The sequence below is a fragment of the Apostichopus japonicus genome, chromosome 18 (genome assembly GCF_037975245.1).
Source record: "Apostichopus japonicus isolate 1M-3 chromosome 18, ASM3797524v1, whole genome shotgun sequence".
NCBI lineage: Eukaryota > Metazoa > Echinodermata > Holothuroidea > Aspidochirotida > Stichopodidae > Apostichopus > Apostichopus japonicus.
Window position 1 is genome coordinate 3,720,557 of NC_092578.1, and position 22,728 is coordinate 3,743,284.

At 35.4% G+C, this 22,728-nt stretch overlaps 1 protein-coding gene across 1 annotated transcript; it reads left to right on the forward strand.

Annotated features, from left to right (window-relative positions):
* Positions 1–291: 291 nt before the first annotated feature.
* Positions 292–20,206, forward strand: LOC139958346 (protein C-mannosyl-transferase DPY19L1-like). The gene is made up of 21 exons (XM_071955348.1): positions 292–508; positions 1,705–1,729; positions 2,346–2,433; positions 2,884–3,021; positions 3,211–3,331; positions 4,035–4,186; positions 4,546–4,637; positions 5,006–5,105; positions 5,615–5,692; positions 7,095–7,181; positions 8,323–8,379; positions 9,153–9,233; positions 9,869–9,970; positions 10,566–10,637; positions 11,433–11,500; positions 12,244–12,271; positions 12,795–12,914; positions 14,214–14,388; positions 15,462–15,561; positions 18,012–18,137; positions 19,863–20,206. The coding sequence occupies exons 1-21, from the start codon at positions 322–324 to the stop codon at positions 20,062–20,064; spliced, it is 2,199 nt and encodes a 732-aa protein (XP_071811449.1). The 5' UTR covers positions 292–321; the 3' UTR covers positions 20,065–20,206.
* The last annotated feature ends 2,522 nt before the right edge of the window (positions 20,207–22,728 follow it).

Below are 22,728 nucleotides of genomic sequence, written 5' to 3' on the forward strand. Positions count from 1 at the left end.
CCTCCCCTGCCTCTCCAACACACTGGGAAACCATTTTCCTTATATCAAAGGTGGATTTTAGATGTTCTTTCTGCACCATATCATCCTCATTTGAATACTAAGCTGAAAAAAATTATTGCGGTTCACTTTGAGCGACAAGCAAGGAGCTTTCCGTAACGACAAAATAAGTTTCCGCGTCGGCAACCCAAGTTTCCGCGACGGTAACCAAAACTATGGTACAAACAGCGCGCCATATATCTCATTATGATGTGAATACCAATGGGAATCCTGTTCTGGATAGATCTTGTCATATCTTCAAATCGATTCTCGTAAGATTTAAATATGGCGGCGAAGGAGAGAAAGAACGGTAGGCACAACAGAAACAAACCAACACATTTTTCTTCCGTTGGTGTATCTACGGAACCACTTCGTCCAGAAAGAACTACCCAACATGGCAATGGAAGACATGGCTCGAAAATAGGGAATCCTTCCGTCTTAAACATGTGGAATGTTTCGTTTGTATTATTCGGTAAGGCTAGGCGGGGTTGTTTCGACATTAGGTTTCCACGATAACAGTTATTTGGATTAGTTACGCGAGAATTGTAAATTTGACATCAGCGACCAAATGAGACCCTAATAAGAAATATTATAAGAATAGCAATGGTCGCAATTAATACAATGTGTCATTCCTTCTCAGGGCAGCGGGATGAATACGCACTCCTTATGTTCTCACTAGACCAATTGGTTGGCCTACCTTGCAAATAAGATTGGGAGTTATGTTATTCTTATTGTATGTTAATAATATTAGCTGTGCCTGTTTGTCCGGCAACTAATGGCGGAATGTGACACACACACGCCGAATTATTAATATAGCAGCCGGAAAAATAAGGTGTAGTGCCCTCAGCATTCATCCAGCAGCTGGGCAAATAAGTGAACGCATCACGAAATAGTAATATCATTCATACTAGAATCATAGTCATGGCTATTTGCCCAGCAACCGTGCGAATAGCAATGTACAGTACTGTATTACACCACTAGGCTACTGTAGTCCTCCTGCAGTTAATTCAATTCTTAGGGTAGGAAACGCCAAGGGAGGATTCAATGCGATTAAATTAGGTTGAGATTAAATCTTTGATATTAGGATTCACAAATAAGAGGTAGCCTAGTCTAGCTCTTTTAAGAAATTATATACTGTAGAATGTTCTTTCCAACACAACACTTGGCATGTTGTGGGAGATACATAGTAAGATTAACCATAACCACAATTTAAAACAGTATATTTTGAGAATTGACTTTCACTTTTTGTAATGCCCTTTGTACATGTATACCACCTCTTTTGATAACCCCTCTTCTGCAGGTGAAGGATAACATTTTGACAACACTGTAAGATTTGCTTTTAATTAGACTTAGCCTAGTATTGTTCATGTGGCTTTCAATTGGGATTCTATCTTTCTCTAGCAGCCTGGTGGATAAGGGACCAAGTCATGTTATAACACCTTTTTTTAGTCTTGCTATTTTAACCAGCTTTAATGTCTCATACCCTCACCACTACTTCATTATGTAATGGACTTATTTAGGCTACCTCTTCTAAGTTGTGCAACCTATATCATTACTTGTAAAGAAATGAACAGAAGCAGAGGCCACTTGCTACCAAAATGTAAATTTTCATAATTTTTTTCAATTTAATACTTGTACCCTTTTTCTTTCTTTCCCTCCTATCCACAGCTGTTGCATTTGGTGTCCTTCAATAGTGAGTTACATATCATGTTTATATTTAGTTCTTTTCTGGATAATACTGTTCCTTGCTTGAAATTGCATGCCCCCCATCTGGCATTCATAATAGCATAGAATTTTCAGAGCAGTATAGTGGGACAATATCTGGTAAATTGTAACTTACTTCTCTTTCTTCAAGTAATGATCTACAGGTATTGTCATAGAGAAAAAAAAATTACTGGCTAGAACAGGACATGAACCAGTGATGCATGGTGAAAATTCCTTTGCTATTACAACTTAACTTAATAACTAAAAAGCAAAAACGAAGAGCAGCCTACAGTATCTCCTAGAAGTAGAACATCTTACCCAGAGTTGAAGCCGCGCTATTTAGTAATTTGTAAATTCTGAGAACTTTTTAAGATAACAAATTCCAGTTGCAAAAACAGCAATTTAAATGAAAATGTGAAAAAAAAAAGTGAAATGAGGTTTACAGTCTGCTGTTACTGTTTTTATTTTTTAATGTCTCAATTTCTTAAAACTTTTGTTATTTCAAGTCAATAAAACTGTCCCATTTCTTTGCAATTCATGACAGCTGTGATTAGCTGTTTTGGTATTACACATTTTCATTTTGCTTTGGTATTGTTTCCTTGCAGCTACCATGTTTCCACCATGTTTGAATACGACCGATTTTTCTCGCATCTGTCTGATTTGGAGAGGGAAATGACATTCCGTTCAGAAATGGTAAATCAAAAGATATTCATATTCTCAAAGTCCTTTGCTCACAGGTCAAGCTGGAGAAGTAAGAGACTGAGACTTGTTACAGTGTAATTTAAAGTTAGCCAGCCATTAGCTGATGAGGACTGGGTCTGGAACTTCTACTGTACACACAGCAGTCACTTGAAAAGTGAGAAATGACTGAGTGTACAAATATCATTGTGCATGTACTGTTTATCTGTCCATAATTCCTAATTAGTCCCAGCAAGTTCCAAACGACAGCAATAACTATCAAATTTAACATCATTCCTAAGGCTATATATAGTTCATTAACTAACCCTAACCCTAACCCCTTCCCACACCCTCCATTGGCAGCAGTGTCTATGCTACCTTTGAGGAAGGGAGTATTTTAATACGACAAACTACGACTTTCATCTTATGTTTTCTTTAATATTGTAATATTTATTCTCTCTTCAGGGGTTCTACTTTTCATATTATAAAGAAATGACTGCTGCCCGGAGCATAGGAGATGGATTCTCCTCGGCCATACTGGATAAAACTGTGGAGTACCCTAAAACAGTGAATGCTCTGAAAAGGTTTAACATTTATCCAGAGGTAAGTTAAAGGGAAAGGTGTTGGTGGATGTAGCCGTTGTCGGTTTGGGGAAGGGGAAGGGGGTAGGGTGGGAGGGATGGGGGAAATAGAACAAGGGTTTATTGCTGAATCATAAGAGCATGCTATCATCTTAATCAAACATTTTTGCTTAAATTTGAAAATGTCACTAAAACTTCTATTCTGTGACAGATGTTCCTTGGAATACTGAAGCGAGGTTATGAGTCTTTCATGAATTCCATTAATCAACCCACCAGAATGTGTTACAACGTCAGGAGGGGCCGTGGATTGTCTGACGTGCAGAGTTGTGAAGGTATTCACGTATTGAAACATCTGGTTCAGTTTGAAATGTAGATATCTAATAGCCGAGCCAATCTTTGGTACGAAGTGTTTTCTACATGGGGATATTTTGTTGCATCAAAAGCACAACAGATGCTTCAAACAGAACACGTAATTTGCATATAAGAGTTGGGAAAATTGAGACTTGTTTTAAACAGTATCCATTTAGCTAGTTATCAGCTAATGTAACTTTTTCAATTGTAAAAAAAGTGTAATTTTTTTTTGCAGACATACAGTACAGGCTTCTGCACTTCTGAGTGAATCTAGTGGGTTGTGATATAGTTTGATAATTTTAGGAATAAAAAAAATAAAAAAAACCTGCTTTCTATGCTGACATTAATGAACAAGGAACAGAAGCCAACTATGCATTTTCATTTGTTATTGTTGTTCTTCCAGATGATGTAAACAATTTTGCATATTGGAGGGATCATGGGAGTAGTAAAAGCTCCCTGTAATTGGACATTTTTATCTGGAAATGTGATCTTAGTATGGAAATGGAAAAGTTTCTTTCTAAATAGAACAACTGTCTTGACACACATTTTAATGTGTAACTACTACAAGAGAACATTGAATTCTCCTTTGAGTGTGCAAAATAAAACTAAAGTTTCTATAAAAAAAATTGAGCATGGGAACCTCTAAGCTTTGTTGCATTCTTCTTTCCTCTGTCTCTTTTGCAGGAATGGGAGATATCGCAATATTTTACGTTAATTCTATCTTCTTTTGGAATGGGTGTATGATGAGTGCGTTCTTCAGTCTAGCTGTTCTCTTCAGCGGCTCTCTCTTCGGCGGGTTCATCGCTGTCGCTGCTTTCTTCTATAACCACGGCGAGGTAAATTAACGTCCAGGTCCCACCTGGGAGATAAAGAATTTTTGTTAATACTTCACTGTTCAACTTGAAGAAATTATCTTCAAACTCTACAGCTGAGTTAATACTTGTTCAATCGTATTGATCATTAAAGTTTAATTGGACAAATTTAATTGGAGTTTTAATTGGACAAATGTGACTAATGTCCACTGCAAAGAAATTTAAAAATTCTTTATAGAGTAATAAGGCAGTCCGCAATAGTTGCATCGCAGCTTTTTTTAAATTTAAAGATCTACAGTAGTTCATAAACTAATTAAAGAATGACTGAATTCATGCAATTTCCCTACGCATACATCACAACGTGACATTTACCCTTCCCGCAGTGTACCCGTGTGCAGTGGACACCACCTCTGAGAGAGAGTATGGGGTACCCGTTTTTCATTCTGCAGCTACTTGCCATCACTTACACATTAAGGTATGTTCTAACACAACTTTAAAAGTTCCATACAAATCTGTGATGGTGCCTTTGAAAAGTATTTTAGTGACAAAACATTGTCAAACTCATTTTAGCAGGTATACATATCGTACATGCTGTATTCCTGAGTTTTTGTTGTTGTCTATATTTCCACTTTTCGAAAGATGAACCTAAGAACAGAAATCAAACCATTCTTATCTGATTAAATCACCATTGCATATGTTAAACACAATAAATGGGTTGAGATCAAATTTAAAAAAAAATTGTATAGCGCAAATGCTTTCCAAATTACTGTAGTCAGTATTAACAATACAATTTTTTAACATTAATGTTCAATCTATTTCTTTGCCTTTTTTGTTTTACCCCAGCATTCCCAGGCCAAGATGGCTTCACAGTGCATTCATCTTCATACCCTCTTTGTTTTTCATGCTTTGCTGGCAGTTTGCCCAGTTCACATTACTTACACAGGTAATTAACACACATTTGAGCAACTTTTGTTCAATTCTGCGCTATATAAGAATAATTATTATTATGATTATAATTATCAGAAGAAGAAAAAACAGTTTCTACAAAATATGACTTTAAGCAACTTTTTCCAAATGATTTTGAAACTTGTTTTGCAATCTGGTAATAAAAATCCAAATCCAATACAACAAAAATAATTCATTATCTTGGCTTAGTCAAGTGTCATTTCAAATAAAACTATGAAACTTTTCCAGTTGGGTTCTTTGCAAAGCAGTTAATAGTGATGTGAAAAATTGTCATTGTGACAAATTGTTTTGGATCGAATCAAGGTTCGTTTAATACTTGTTTAATAACATCATTTGATGTCGAAATCTAGTAGGTTGTCTTACGTTGCAATCTGTTTTTAGTCAGTAAGTTTTCTGTATTATGTGCATGCATGAATAGTACTTATCCTATCAATTTTGAGTGTTTCTTTCTTATATTTTACAAAATTATTTTATATTTTCTTACAGATGTTGTCTATTTTTGCCACTTTTATGCTTGGCTATATCAGATTGAGTACTCTTAGATGTGTACTGCAAGGACAAAGTGTAAGTCAGAGCGGACGTTATTATAATACAGATATTCTTTCGCAAACATTGTAGCGCTCACATTAAAAGTATTACAGACACCTAGCCAATTTGCTCCACATTCAGTACATTTGTTGTGTGTAATAATATCATTCAAAATCTGTTGAAATTTTTCGAAAAGCACTTTTATTGTCCAAGATATACACATTTGAAGTTTTGATAAATCTGGTAAACTCATTAAATATGTGCAAACTATGATGCTGAGTGTTGCGCTCATAAAATTTCTTATTTAAGCCCCTAAAACGTTAACCCCTAATTACAAGCCCCACATATATCATTTGAATAATGTGATGTTGTTCTTTTCAAAGGAGACAAAATATTGGCCACAAACCTGTGTTCAATATTCCAAAATATTGGCCACAAACCTGTGTTCAATATTCCAAAATATTGGCCACAAACCTGTGTTCAGTGTCCTTGAAACAAAAGTTGTATAAACAAAGGACTAACATAACAGAAAATTGGGAAGTCACTACCGTTACATCATCAATGTGAATCAATAGCTAAATTTTATTCATACCATATATAAAACTAGAATTTAGAAAAGACTTGTGAAATGGTAAACTTTTGATGGGTTTTGATGGGAATTGCAGCTATTTTCATGATTTCAAATACCTGAGAGTGATAAGGGCAATCTTGTTCATATGTGTGCGTACACCTTTAATGAGAAAAATATTCCACACTACTAGTTACAAACCCATCTCATGAACCTGCCCCCAAATATATGTAAATATGTATGTAAATATAATCCAGATATCAACACAGGTAGTTTATGACTTTAAAAGTCAACAATCTTTACTCTTTTTGCTGGAATATTGTTGCCTTTATTGTGTGTCATGTTTAAGTAGTCATGGTATGGTCAGACGCAGCCAAAAATGATAATGATATGGAAGTGTGCATATTTAATTACAGGCCGAGAGGTTTACACTTTTTAACCACTTGATAAAAACTGCAGTGTTTACAAATATCTACTGGCTCACTGGCATTTTCCTGAATTATAACACAAATCATTTTACTTTACAGGCTTTTTGAGAACAGTCCAATAATATATGCTGACAATAACTAGCATTACAGGCCATATATTAGGTATGATAAGCATAACAATTCTTTGACTGAGAATTCTTCACAGACTTATCCTTTGTTTATATTCCAAAAGTCTACTGGCAAAATGCCAATTTCTTTTTCTACTGGCATATGGCAAAATTCACTAGCATTGATCCAGTAACTAATTACCTGAATTTTGAGACCTGTATTATTAGTGAAAAAAATTGCATCAGTAATCATTAGGAGGAGGGTGGTCAAGTTTACAGAGCTCAAGCACAGCTGAAGAGTATTACTATTTTCTCAGAATTTACTTTTTTTTCAGGTCGCCTTGGTCACTGCCTACATTCTTCTCTTTGGTAACGAACTGTTGCTTACGTCTTATTACCCTGCCTGCCTTATCACTCTCTGGGTACGTCTTCTTTTGCTTCATGTCGCCAGTGTTCTTCATAAGTGACAAGGTTTTATTTCATCTTTTAGAAAGGAGATCAGGAAAACCTTTGAAGCCAGAAGAGTATTAAATCTGTATGAAATGGTTTCAAATATGAAATAGTTTCAACGAAAGACCCGAAAATTGCGTTTTTGTTTTCAGATTAGAATAGATGTGTTGATTTTATGAACTAATATAAAGTCATAGGTGACTGTGTGTTTCTCTCGATTATTTCCAAGTAATTTGACAGTTTTCCGAATGTTTTAAAAGCTTTCAAATTGGTAATAAAACATCAGCCAATCACATTTCATTTACAAAGGTTCGTATTTGATTTTGATGATAAAGGGATCCGAAAGAAAAGAAAACCTGCAGTACAATACTGCTTCCTGTATTTCCTGTATTATTCCTGTATTATTCCTGTATTATTCCTGTATGTCCTGAACAAACTGATCTTGTCACATAACTGCGATGGGATATGTCCATATGAAAAGCAGATCTCTTGTGCAGTTCTCTATGTATAATAAAGATTATCCGTATTTCTCCAGAAAGCTGTTAAAACTAAAGGAATGAATTTTACAAGAAGTAATTTTGATTTAGTTGTCAACAGTTTAGAAATATAATTTCTATCAGTTGCATTTCTGTACCATTTTTGAAGTTTTAAGAAATGAACATGTACAGAGCAGACATTCACCAATAAATGTGGCTACTCTACTTCTAGGCTAATACACAAACAATTAAAATAGTTCCTCAGGTACAAAACCCAACAGGAACCAGCCAGACTTTTATGGCCTTTATGTTTATAGTGCTTTACATATTTGTCAAGAACAAAATGGGTGTTGGTTATATCAACCAAGGGTGCTCTTGTTGTCCCAACAGAAATTAAAAAGAACATGCACCGGTGTTGTTTGCGTTAGTGGATTTTGTAAAACAATGGATTATCATTATCATCAAGGCCTGAACTGAAAAGCTGACATCGTTATCAATGTACTAATTAAGTGAAGGATCTTTCCGGGGGTTTATCATATTTTTTCAAAGGTGAAGTAACCTTGGAAACCTAAAATAGTTGGACTTTGACATATCGATTACTAAAACTCTTCCTAAAGTCATCTTTCTCCTTTCACAGGTCATTGTGTGCTTAGAGCCTGTCTTTCAAGTCCATTCCAGTCGCATAGCATTATGGGTAAGAAGTTATCCCTATCAGTTGGGACTTTGTCTTTGCCCTCGTCAGACACTTAGTACATCAATCGTCGATTTTATATCACTATTTGTATAAATATTAGACTACTTATAGCTGTGGTAAATTATACTTATTAATTGAGACTTCTTATAAAAGGAAAAGTTGTAAAAAGAGGGAAATGAAAAGATTAGTATGTCAGTGTTTCACAGGTTCGAAATTTAAAATTTAGAGAAAAATCTTTCTACTGATAACAATAAATTTCAAAAAAAGAGGTTTAGACAGATTTGCTGTCGGAAATAATTTCTGTCTCTTATCACCTCACATTTGCTGGTAATAGTGATTTTTTTTTTTTTTTTAAATTTTGTTAACTTTGTTTACACTTAAAAAATAGTAAACTTACATAGCTAGAAATATCCTGATATTCACTAGGTGTCATTCAAAATTACCAGTAGAATTGTGTTGCATGTAATTAACATTACTACATAAAATTCTCTCTGCAACAAACCTTATAGTTGAACAGAATCTTAAATTAAACTCTCGGTAACCTTTATTTGGCTGAAACTTTTCAGCTGGATGACTCACTGTTATAGACTTACAAAACAGTTATGTTATAAACACTCACCAGACTTGGCCCAAAAAATGATGACCAAATACAAAAATCAGCTAGAAACTGGATAAAAATGTCAATTTATGCAGCTCCTTTAATTTGTTTTAAATGTTTTAACTTTCTATTTACTTTGATAGTTATGATAGTTTTTGATTTCATGTTAATACAGATTCTCCAAAGTGTGATCCTGGTTGCTGGTACTGCTAGCTTCAAGTTTCTCATCTCTAGCCTTCTGCATGTGGCAGACGACGTAAGTAGATCTCGATGTAATTTGTCGGTCTATCATCGAATTACAAATCCGCGAAGAATCCGCGTCGTTGGTTTTTCCATATACGATGATATTATTCTGGAATGATGTGAAACTTAACACAGTTGTTTGCAGATACAACATAAACTTCTCGCCACGTACGTACATCTAAAATGCGAACTTCCTGACACGTGAATGATTGGTTCAAATCTGAAGCAATAAAGTTTCATGTTGTTTTACAAATGTGGCTTTTAAAAGATTATCCTGTCCACTGTTTCTCGTCTTCTTATTACCAGATTGAACCATCTTCTGTTTACGTAGAAAGTAATCGTAAGCCTAGTTAGTAGGTTCCACTTTATAAAGTCTGGCAAAGTAATGACTGTACCTCATGAAATTGCAACAAACTTTTACTTTCCCCAACCTTTCTGCTTCAAACAAATATTGGGGAGTAAAATATTGTTTGACTTCATTTTGTGTCATTTCAGTTTTATTTCCATAATTTTTTTATTCCAGATCATTTCATTTTGGTTCAATTCATTTCAGTCCATTCCATAATATTTTTTTTTTTTTTTCATTTATTGTTAATTTTCCTTTTCTTGTTCTTTTTATTCTTATTTTCATCTATTTTTTTTGGGTAGGCTCACATTGGAAACTTATTGATGAGCAAGATATCTGACTACAAAGACTTTCATACTCTTCTTTACATCTGTTCAAAGGAGTTTGATTTCATAGAAACTGAGGTAAGATTTGCATGGAGAATTGTTACATATATGTCTCAGTTTTTTATTCAAATTTTTGACTTTTGTCAAATGCAACAGATATACATGTAATATATATATGTGTGTAAGAGACCTCTTAGCTTGTAAAACATATATATAAAATAATAAGAAACATGATTCCTTTGTGATTATTAAAATCCCTGACAAGTTTTGACTGAGATTCATTGAATGTATCTCAGGTCTCATTAAGGTGTTCACTACTCCCAAGTCTCTGAGGACTATGGTAAGGATTTATAGACTTCGGCGATTGATGCAACTCCTAAATATTTTGGATACGGGTAACTTGCTGCTCTAGGAGACACTACGCCGTTTACAAAATACGAAAATTGTCATTTGTTGCATTTGTCGCCAGTTTTGACTATAATTTAGCTGTTGGTTTAATAAAGAACTGACTTTGCTTAACGATTGGTTTTGGTTGGTTTAATTGATTAAATGATTGGTTGAAACATTGGTTTAATACGGCACATAAATATGCCGGTGATAGGTTGAATGTGAGATACTTAAAAAAAAATCCTTTTTTGTTTTTTTCCGGTCTGATTATTTTTATTATTTTCAGACCATTTTCAGGTTCCTCTATTCTTTGCTATTGCCGAGTGCCTTGGCTGCTTTACTCATGGTCATGTATAATGTAAGTTTGAACATGAATGTGTTTAAAGCATTTCTTGGTATTTATGATAATAATTCATTTCAAGAAACTTTGCTTCTAATTCCATTAAAGTAAATTTATGTTCTAGATAGATGATTAAGGATATTATATTTTTGAAATCACTATCCACAACACCCTTTCCCCATTGTCCCAGTCCCCCTCCCCCCCCCCCCCCCACGTTTAATATTCATTAAACATGGTTCACCTAGGGCTTAACTAAATAAGTTTCTACAATAATTTCTTACTGCAGCAATGACACTACTCCCACCTCCCCTTCCCACAAAATCGACTCAGTACCTCTTGGGGATAATCTCCCCCATTTGGAACCCCTGGATTGGATTGCTAGACCCACCTCTTTCCTGGGAAGCTCATCTCTATTGCCTTTGAACTTTAACAACCTGCTTAAATTTCCACTATACATACATTTCCCAAAAGTATTCTATGGCAGGTTCTGACAATGTTCATACTCTGATAAAGTTCAAATTACAAAAAAATATTTCAGTTAAATCACACATACTCTGCTAAAGTTGAAATTACAAAAAAATATTCCAGTTAAAACGTAAGCATTCTAGAATGTACAAGGTTGGTTATTTTAATCAGAAAACTGATCTTTCTAGCATATCAAGGGAAACTCTGATTCACTTTTTTCAATTTCTTCATAATATGGGATATACAAGAATTTGCAAGCCATTTCAGTGTGCAGCTTAATATCAGTGAGTGGGCTTTTATTCTGCTTTGCCTTGATTGACTTTATCTTTGACATAAATGTCTTCATAGCTTTTAAAGGGCGAATACAACCGATGGTCTAGGCAAGGAGATGCTGGGATCAAGAACAAGATAGACCTGTAAGTAATTCTGAAAAATAGATACTGGCTTTGAAATTCCCTTTTTTTCTGTTAACAGCAATGTTTACTTCTACCTTGTAATGGGGGGGGAGGGGGAGTGGGGGGACGTGAAAGATTTTACATCTGAATTGCACAATGACAGGATTTTTCGATTAATTTCCTGTGCAAGGCCAGAGATTCAGAGAGAGTTAAAATATTCTTTCTTTGCAAACAAACTTGTTTGCTTGGTTAGCAAACAAGCCTTAAGCCTTAATTAAGGGGTTCACATACCAAATTTAATAATGCAAAATAGTGAGCCAAATTTTGTTCACAGGTTGGAAAGAAATCTTTTGTGGGCTGGAATTAGCCAGCTGGCTGCCTATTGAGAACCCCTGAACTTGGGGTCACACATTCAACAACATGGTAGCCATGAGAAATGTCATTACAAACCGGACATCTGATGCAGCTTAGCATTTATTTCTCAGCATTTTCCGGCAGTTTTGTTTTTCATGTGCCCAGCATTTTACTTAGGATGACCGATAATTTTGTTTTATTGAAGTAAATATCAAAAAATTTGGAATAAAATTATACTCATAACAACTGATAATCGATATAATTTTCATAGAGTTAGTGTCGACTCTTGAAAAGGAGTTTTGGGATGCGACAGAGTGATTAACTGAAGTACTTTTATGTTTATCATCAGACAAGAGACAATTTGTGTGTGTTTCACAATTTTAGTTTTACAATGTTTCCTTTTCTTTTAGGCAAACAAATCCCAAGGAAGGAGCTGAGGTAAGAAGGGTTTTTTTTGGGTGGGAGGGCCTTTTCTGTCTTAACTTTTGTTTTGTTGTTATTTGATGTTGTTGTTGTGGGATATGAATTGACATGTTTACATTCATATGTTACAGAGTACTTAGTAAAGACTGGACTGGCATTTAATACACAAAAACATGTTCTCATCATTGGTTATTTCCCTCAAACAAATTTCGCACACTGGATTTGACAAAGGCTGAACAACCTGTATTCTTGTATGTTCAGACTTTCTTCTAGGAAAATTCTAGTGTGTGACATAGGGTGAAAACCAACGTGTGTCAATTTCCACAAAACTCAACCATTTTCATGCAAATATAATACAATTTCCTGAGATTATCACAGCTTTTGTTCTTCGTGCTAATTTTTAGAACCAGTGACACAGGTTCCCAGATGGGGGTTGTAAGCAGTTCTTCATCCCTCCCCTGCTTCATCTTTCTCCCACCCCTCGGCTACCGCAATCTCTAACAATCTCTTTTTTTTCCTCTTTTTTTTTGCATTTCAGTTTGTCTACCACATCTTTCAGACTTGTGCCTTTGTCATCATGGCTGGTTTGATTATGAGACTGAAGCTCTTTCTCACTCCTCAACTCTGTTTACTGAGCTCTTTGCTGGCATCTCGTAAGGTGAGTACACCCACTCAGGTCAAGTAAAGACCAGCCAAGGGTCTGGAATTTGTAAGAGATTCTACTATTAAACAGGAAACTTTGACCAGTGACATGAAGATACACAACTACAAGTAGGCCTGACAAGAGGGTTGGAGAGGGGCGGGGGGGGGGGGTGGAGGATATAGCCATTAAACCTGGGGTCAATGTGGGGTCCTGGGGAAATATGGGATAAAGAGTAATGTCTTCTCATATTTAGTAATACATTTAAGGAAAAAAATATTTCAAAAAGTGGTCCAGTGATATAATTGCCCCCGGGGGTTAGACCTAGCTCTAAATGCCTCTGCCTACAAGATGATCAGGTATATCACTTGCTAGGCATGCTATATTTCATGTAACTTATTACAGGATTGATAGAGCACTCATTATATTGGTGAGTCCTCGTCTCAGACATTAAAGATATGGTTTTGTGGTTACATCATGGAGACATAATAAAATTTGTGCTAGGTGTGACACTTTAGCCATGAGGTCCCTGACTCTAACTATTTCTGATTTGATTACAGTAAGTAGAGCACTACATCCTTAGATAACCAGTTTGGTGTCACACATGTCAGAGAGGTAGGATGATTTCCCCAGGGCATTAAGTATTGAGTTAATCTATGTGTACATGATAGCAGAGAGAGATTTCATGTCCACAAGGCATTAAATCTTAAAACAACCTGGTTATAAATTTGGGTTGTTCATTATTCTGCAGGACAGATATCTCAATATCTGAATTGTTGAAGTAGTTTTTGCTGGAATGCTATTTTCAAATATTAGATTTTTCCCCAGGGCCCAATTATATCACCCCTTCCCTTTCTAAATTCTTGATTTTTGCCCAAGTATGTAATGAATATTAGAACACATTACTCTTTATCTCATATTTCCCCTTGCTCCTGGGGGGAACCCTCCCACCCCTCCCCCATGAGGGTTATGGCCACTATTCAAGTAGGAGAGGTAATCTTTCTTTTCCAGGTACAGTATCTGACAACAATCCATTCCCTTCAGACATAGGCTGCTTTTACTGCAGGTTTGGCAAGTAACCACTGAGAGAGCCATCACTCTTTCTTGAAGCTTTGTAGCCATTAACACAAATCTGCAATTTTCTTGTCAATGCATAATATCTTCGATATTGATGAAAAATGTCAGTATCTCATTTCACTTCATAATATCCTAATAACAAACAATGTTTTATCGCATTAATTTTTGGCCTAGTTGATACCATTTCCATCCTCTCGTATTTATCCGATCTTCTCGGTTGTTCTTCATTTTTTCGCCCAGGTTTTTCATTTCATCAAAGAACCCGTCACCCATCGAGCACTCGTGGTAGCTCTCATAGCAGTCATGACCGTTAAAGGAGTCGATAACATTCGGGAGCAAAGAGGCCACGTGGGTGACTTTGAGAACGGACGATTAGAAGACGCCTTAGAATGGATCAAATCAAATACTCCAAAAGGTGAAGGACATATTATTCAGAGTTTTTAAATTGCACGAAAATGCCTTTCGACGACTACGGAGTGTTTCCAACCTCCCTATGAGAATGAAGAGTAGTTGTTTTGATTGGAGTGTTGTTTTATACTTAAATGTGCATTCTGCAGAGGATTTGCCAATTGCTAGTAGACTATACTCACACCTTAAAGAGATATTCTGGTGGATGTGGTTGTTAGCGTTAAACCAAAGTTGTTGGAAATTTTCTGCATCTTTAGGTCAAAACACAACATCCTTATATCATTTTATATTGGTGAAGATAGAAATTTTGTCAAATTTGTCTATAATTTGTGAATGCATCTAGTAAGGAATTCAATGTGTGGGAGAACTTTACAAATTTATTCGGGTCACTTGACTTTTAAAACTTTCGTGATGTGAGCCACGACTCTTTTACAACCCTGGTTAATGGAAAGCTGAGGTACGTAATCTGGTAGACTGCCTCTCTACTCCACCGAAATAGCCCTATGAACCATACAAAGTAGATACTTCAAAGGTTGCGGATTGCAATAATTGAAGCATTACGCTAAACTTGTGGGACACCAGACTTTCTGTTATGAAAAAAACCGTTAATGAATTGAGAAACCAGGAGTACCCAAAAGGTCGTAAGAACATAGATTTCTCTTAATTGGAACTTTATTGATGATTACATTATCTTGTTCCAAAATGATGACCTTACACTTCAAATGAAAATCGGTTTCAGTGGTGGAAATGGTCCCATTTCGATGACCTCAAAATTCTGTATGGTACACATTTGTTTACTGAAGAGAACAATATTATGTTAAATATGTTTGGTGTTTATAGTCTGAATGTGAAGTACTGCAAGTAAAGTAATGCTGCCCTATTAAACACTGTCTCTCTTTAATTCTCTAAATAGAAAAAGACAAGGCCACTGGTGAGTGTAAACTCTCTATTGCTGTTATCTCTGTGGTTAGGCTATGCATGTGTCATGTAGCAGCATCTATGGATGTATTGTTCAGCTCAATAATTGATGCTGATAATGATGATGGAATATAATTTCCTAACTTTTGATTGTTTTAACAGATGCTGTATTTGCCGGGGCGATGCCAACCACGTCAGCTGTCAAACTATCAACAGGTCGGCCTATCGTGAACCACCCTCACTATGAAGACACAGAAATGAGGTATAAAGACTAAAGGGAAAAAACAATATTTGACATAGTTGTCACCACTCACCACCCAGTTGGGATAATTTTTTCTATACTGTAGTGTTATGTCCCGCTTCAGAGCACTCGTATTGTCAGTACGAGCAATATGAATATCATGTTTCTATCAGATCAAGGTTAGGAACTGACAATACCAGTGCTTTGAGAGCATGATATTGGAGTACAGTTTTAGAGAGGTATTAGCATTAGGAAATTGTCCCAACTGGCTGGAAGTTTAAGTTTCCTCATCTTTATTTATTGTTTCTGGCTGCCTCCTCACCCAGTTGGGACAATTTTTCTATACTGTATTGTCATGCCCCGCTTCAGAGCACTCATATTGCCGGTACGAGCAGTATGAATATCATGTTTCTATTAGATCAAGGTTAGGAACTGTTTGTACTGACAATACCAGTGCTTCGAGAGCATGATAATGGAGTATAGTTTAGAGAGGTATTAGCATTAGGAAATTGTCCCAACTGGCTGTTGTCACGAATATCCCTTTGAATATTCATTATATTGATGGGTAGCTTTTGTTTTTAGCAAGAGAGAGGGATAATGAGATGGTCTCTCTTTGTAGGACTGTCTGAATATACTACAATATGATCTTGGAAATGTAAAATCTGAATTTCCAAGATATAATAATTTCTATTCATATGAATTTAGTATTACCGAAAGGAAAACAAAACTAAAAAAAGAAAAAACATTCATAAGTTAGCAACAATGTGGAAACGAATTGCCAGATATGGATCTTGAAATGTTTTTATCGAATAGGTATTCTTTTTAAGTTGCAATAGCTTTGTAAATGTTTTGCTTTTTGGGTTTGTAGTAAAATGGGCATTAAAGATGATAAAAGCTTTTTAGTTTCTGTTTTCATTTGACTTAATATTCTGGCAACAAGACACAAATCGCTGCATTTCTCTGACAATGTTTTAATGTTCATGTTGATTCAATATTATGGTGGTTCACTGCATGACGTGAGATCATCATTTATCTTATTACTGGCCTGCCTAAAGGAACCATAAGCTTCACTCCTGTCAACTTTATATCAATTCTCTCTTAATCATTCATCAATGTTGCATTCTTAAAAAGAAGTTACAAGCTTTAGTTTCAGTGTTCATTTTACTTGTTAGTGACTTTGCTAATTAGTTAAACAGAACTTTGTGTTTCAAAAACTAATATCTCACTCGAGATCCAGCCTTTCTCTAAATGCAGCATAGTTGTTTAACAGTTTTTCCGTTATTCCTATATATATATATATTTATATTTATATAAATATATATATATATATATACATATACATATATATATATATATATTTATATATATATATATTTATATATATATATATATATATATATAATTGATAGATATATATAGATATATGCATATATATTATACATTTATCACTCTGGCAACAAGACACAAGTTGCTGCATATTTCTCTGATAACGTTTAAATGTTCATTCTTATTCATTAATTACCATGGCAGTTCACTGCATGACGAGAGAGCTGGCGTGTTTTTCATCATTTATCATTTATTTAATTACTGGCCTGCCTCAAGGAACTATAACTCTCACTCCTGTCAAAATTATTCAATTTTCTCATAATTATTCATCAATTTTGCCTTCTTACAAGAAACTGAACAATGGAAATTTTGCAATTTCCTTCCCAAAAAAAATTCTGTTAAATTTTAAGGGATATCAACTATGGTTCGCTAGAATTAGCAGACGTTAATATATTGTACCGACTCGCAATAAGACTTTAAGAAGATATCGGTTTTCATCGTAGCTTCCTCGGACGGAATTATGTTTTGTATAAGGCAGCGTAGTTGAGTACTTTTCGATTGGCTAATTCTACTCATTATGCAATGGTTTGAAATTTAAATATATTTTCCTCTTTTGCATAATTAAAATTTGTGGTTCAGTTTCTGAAGACCTTGACCAAGATTTGTATTTTTTTGTCTGTAAAGAGACCACAGAATGTTTTTTTTTTGTGTTCTGTTGTAGTATTAAGCACTATATAAATATGTTGTAGTTACTTTTCTTGTTGTTTATTCAGTTTTGGTCTTTCATAGTAATATTCCATAAAAGTACAGTACGCACCATGAATTCATCTTAACGATTTCCATTTCATGTACTCCATTAATATATATGCTTTCTGCTCTCACAAATCTAATATTCGTTTTGGCTTATACCTGTTTCCCCACTTACAATCGAAAATGTCGTTAATCAATGAGCCATGAATGTTTTAGTAGGTCATAAAGTTCTCCGGTTATGACCGTAAAATTTTGACTTAGCTTTAGACGGCCGGTAAATCTCTTTATCGTTTTAAGTGGTAGCACACATGCTCTGGATATATATCCATCTCTCAAAAGTCCAAACAAACTCTGGGATTGATTTACTACGTCTTCGATGTCTCCTCTCTCCGCAGGGAAAGAACCTTAAAGGTCTACAGCATATACAGTAGAAAGCCTGTCAGAGAGGTGTACAGCACTCTGAGAGACATGCGTGTTCAGTATGTGATTTTAGAGTACTCTTGGTGTGTACGTAGGTACAGGTGAGTCCAACAACAACATTCACCCAGTGTTTGAACTCCCATGAGCTGGCGTAATGAGAGAGGAGGGGAGGGGAGGGGAGGGGGGCCAGGGAGGTCAGAGAGATATAGCCCCAGGGGTTCAGAGTCAATTTGGGAGCTCAGGAACATATGAACATGGTCCAGGGAAAATTAAGGATGGTGTACACACATTTTTATAATATACTTAAGGAGAAACAAGGATTGCAAAAAGGGAGACCTGGTGACATAGCTCTCCCTGGTCCTGACCTCTGACCTCTCTCTGATGCCTCCGTCCATGAGTGGACAAAGGTTGCCTCCAGATATTTGGTATGTCTTGGTATCTTTAAAGAAGGTCAGGTTTCACTGCAGCACAGTAAATGTAGTCCATGTGCAACTCACCCTCATATTAAAGTTTTTTTTTTCATTTCATTTATTCACGATTATTAAACATGTGTATGGTACATTGATAATATTTAGAGTTACGATAACAACATTAGGTATGTCATCTGAATGATACAAAGGAATTATTTACAAAATGCGAAAATTGATTCTGAATTGAGTATTTCTTCTTCTTCTTCTCTTATACCGAAATATATGTATACATATCCAGAAAAACTAACCTTCAGTGAATACAAAACTCACGCTTACACACGCGCAAAAAAAGTACACATACTTACACATACAAATACCCACACACACACCTACATCTCTTAAGGAGCAAACTGCTTATCTACTGCAAAGAGCATGCATGCGTTGGTAGAGTTACAGTGTGTGACATTATTCCAGGATAATCTTCAAAAGCAACCTGGAGAAAAAATAGACTACAAAGGTCACATTGATGAAAAAAAATTGACAGATATGTCTAAATTGGATCATTGAACAAAGAACACAGAAAGAAAAATTGGACAGAACAAGTAAAAAAAAAAAATGCCAGAAAAAAATTACTTTTATTACACCATGAAGTACTCCATGTCATGCTTGTATGTAGTATCATAGAGAGTAAAGTTTGTTTAGTGGAATAGTTGGAATATTATTGTTCCATACCGAACAAAGAGATAAAAATGACAATTTTAATGGTATTTTTGATGTGCAGCTATTAAAAACAAGTCTTAGTGGGAGGGATAACGTTGTGGGTTTTTAAAATTTAAAAAAAAAAATTTAATCCTTTTTTCTCTTGTATGGTAAGAAACTCTAAATTTTGATGACAATGATCGTGATAATGCAATACAGTACCATGTAAGAAATGTCTGAAACCTTCGAGGAAGAAGGAGACGAAAAGTTCCTTCATCCTCCCCCACCCCCCCACCCCCTCCCCCAACCTCTCTAGATGGTCTAGGTTTTAACTCCATTATGTGAGATATTCCTTTTCTGTCACAGAGAATGTGATAAATTACTTTCATTTTTAATACATTTAGAACGTCAGAAAAACAAAATCTTTTGAGATAAATCTGGGTAGATGTCTGAGGTCCAGGCCTTTTACAATCATCATCAAACTGCAGACTCTTGTTTGGTTTTGTGACTTCCGTCATTTCGTGTCAAATGCTCCATTTCAGTCACACTGTCACAGACAATATTGATTGCATTGCAGTTGTGTATCTGAGTATCTCCCTCCCCCCTTCCTTTGTGTATCTGAGTATACCCCTCCACCCCCCCCCCCCGCCTTTATACCCACCAAGTGCAACGAAACACACAAGCATATAACTCGTCCTTCTTCTTTCCATCATACAGGCCGGGTTGTTCGCTTCCCGAGATATGGGATGTAGAAGACGCTGAGAACCGAGGAAAAGAACCGACCTGTATGAGGTTAAAGCGGAACGCAGGTCCCTTCTTCAAGGAAGTCTTCAAGAATTCGGAATATACGATTCTGAAACTGAACAAAGTCTCACAGAAGATCAATTCACAGAGAATTGAGGTCAGTGCTACAGAGTGAAGAAAAGTGGAAATGGTCTCTCTGTAAATCCGGCGCGTAATCAGTTTGTTAACGAAGGAAGCAAACCGATATGTTATCATATGTGATGATAAGTTGTTTATGATTTACTATATTCCCCCCTGTCTCTCTCTCTCTCTCCCCCCCCCCCATAAAAAAAAGGAACAGGAGATAGAAAAAAAATTGTTCCGATTCCCAAAAGAGTTCTACAGTCGTGCTTTTATGGTGTCTGTTCAATGAACTGTGTGATTTCATAGTGCCTGTGCTTATACTCTTGCTGTGTTGATTTATTTCTCAGTGCATATTTTTCGTGGAGAACATTAAACAGTTTTGTCAGTGTCAACAATGCCAGTATTTGAAAATGTCCAAAAAAAATTGTATATTATAAAACATTTTCTCAAAGGCTGCACTGTTTGTATTTCAAAATCGTATCAGAAACCTGAAAATGGTGGCCAAAAAATTACTCTCATGAATGTCTTCTCAAATTTGTCTGGTTTTGATAACGGTGGAATTTTTTGGAATAAGTCAGTTACACAAAAAATGTTTACTGTATGGGATAAAAATTAAATGGTTGCTAACGGTATTCTGTCAATACCCATTAACAACCTAGGACGACACTTTACTCTATTATCTGCATTTCAACTTCTGAAAGAAGTAAGATAGCTACTGTATCCTCTAAAACTTTTTCTTTATATCTTTCGGCAATTCTTTTTCATAATTTGTTGCGAAAGTTGAAGGCCCTCTGCAAAAACTTGTCTAAACCTTAAATGTCTGTAGTACTTAGTGCTTACTGGAAGTTGCAACCGTTCAAGCAACTTTTCACAGAGAGGGAGAGAGAGAGGTGGGTGGGTGGGTGGGTGGGTGGGGGAGAGAGAGGTGGAGAGAGAGACAAACAATAGTAAATGAATTATCTGGTGTATGGATATAGTCCTATTATCATCACCTTCTCATGAAGCAGTTCCCTGAAGATATTAATTTCCTGTATCTTAAAGGAAATTTTACTGACTGCAAGTATAAAAGTGATATAAAAACATTTGTATAACAAAAATATTGATGTAGTTATGGGACTTATCTTGTTAAAGGCAACTGACAAACGACATTCCAATAATCTCAAATGCTATTAATAACATAAGTTAATTCCTTCCATCCTTCCCTTTCTCATGATTTATTTGCTTCCTTACTTATTCTCCCCTTTTATTTCTTTGGCTTATATAGTTGGAAAATTTCTTTCAAATTATATATATATTTTTGTTTGTAAAATTAACAATGCAGCTGCCATTTTTATGTACTAACAGTCACTCAAGGTGTTGTTTCCAGTGAGTTCATTTTGACCACTTCAAAATGTGTGTGTGTTTTTTTTTTTCCTTTTAATATTCTTACACAGTCAACTAGTTATATGCTGACCCCTATTTTGATGATGTTAAATTCTGTATATTGAGTTCAATTCCCACGAACTGATTTTCTATTTCAAAAAGTTCAAAAAAGGTTAAAGTTAACAAATATGGAAACATATTCTGACTCCTATTCATGTACCTGTTTAGGTTGAAACAGTACTACCGTATACTATGTTGTGATATGCTACCAGCCTACCATGGCAACCCAACACGAAATGCTTAGTTGTTAAAGGGGTTGTGACTTTAGATGGAAAAAAAATCATTTTGAAATGCACCCAATGTTGCATTTCATATTTAGGTTTTGAGATACAAATCGACCCTTTAAACCTTCAGAAGCTCATCTCTCAAATGGCTAACTTAGATCTTGGACTGTTAAATTTCTCTCCTCAGAATAAAAAGAGAAAAAAACACAATGTTTTTTTTTAACAAGCCTTGTTTGTATTTACAGATGACATGGTTTGGATGCATTGCAAATTTGTCAAGGATAAATGGTGTTAGATTTGATCCTTGTGAGGTTCTGTTGTTTGAAAGAGGGTTTTGCATGAAGCTCAGTAACATTGTATAAACAGATTTATTGGCTTCTTCTGTAAGACCCTGAACTTAGGAGTTGCTGTCATCATCGAATTTGCATGATAGGATCATTCCAGACATTTTAACTAACTGAAAAGGTGAATAATTCTGAAACTGGAATTGAGGAGAGAGAGATAGAGAAAGATGCTAGTAATTTGTTTTACCAACTGCAATAAACCCTGTGTAGGTAAAATGCATGATTTTCGACACTAGCAGTCTAGTGATCGTCATTCAGTGTCAGACGTAGGACTGAAAACAGAGGGTAAATTTAGTTAATTAAGAGACCGAAAAATGACTAGCATTCCATCCTATTGAGTTATATATTAGATTTATGGTGTCACAGTGGTACAAAGAACTTTGTTTTATGGTGTTAATAAATCACATGATATTTTCTTGTTTTGTTTCTACAATGGTTGTTTTATAGTTGTATCAATTTACATTTTTTATTATGCATGGTGATATTAAAAATAAGCTTGGTGTGTGTTGTTAGTACAATGCCTCGTTTGGTTGACGTTCTAATTGTTTATTTTAATGGTGGTTTCACGAGGCTTTGTGTATTTTTTGTGAAGAAAGTGGATTTGTCTAGCAGGTTTTGCTTAATAGTGGTATAAATAAAATGTGTCTTATGGTGGTTCAAAGAGACTTAATTGATGGTACAATCATTTTTAAGATACTTTGTTCTGTGTTGGTCATTAAAAGCTCA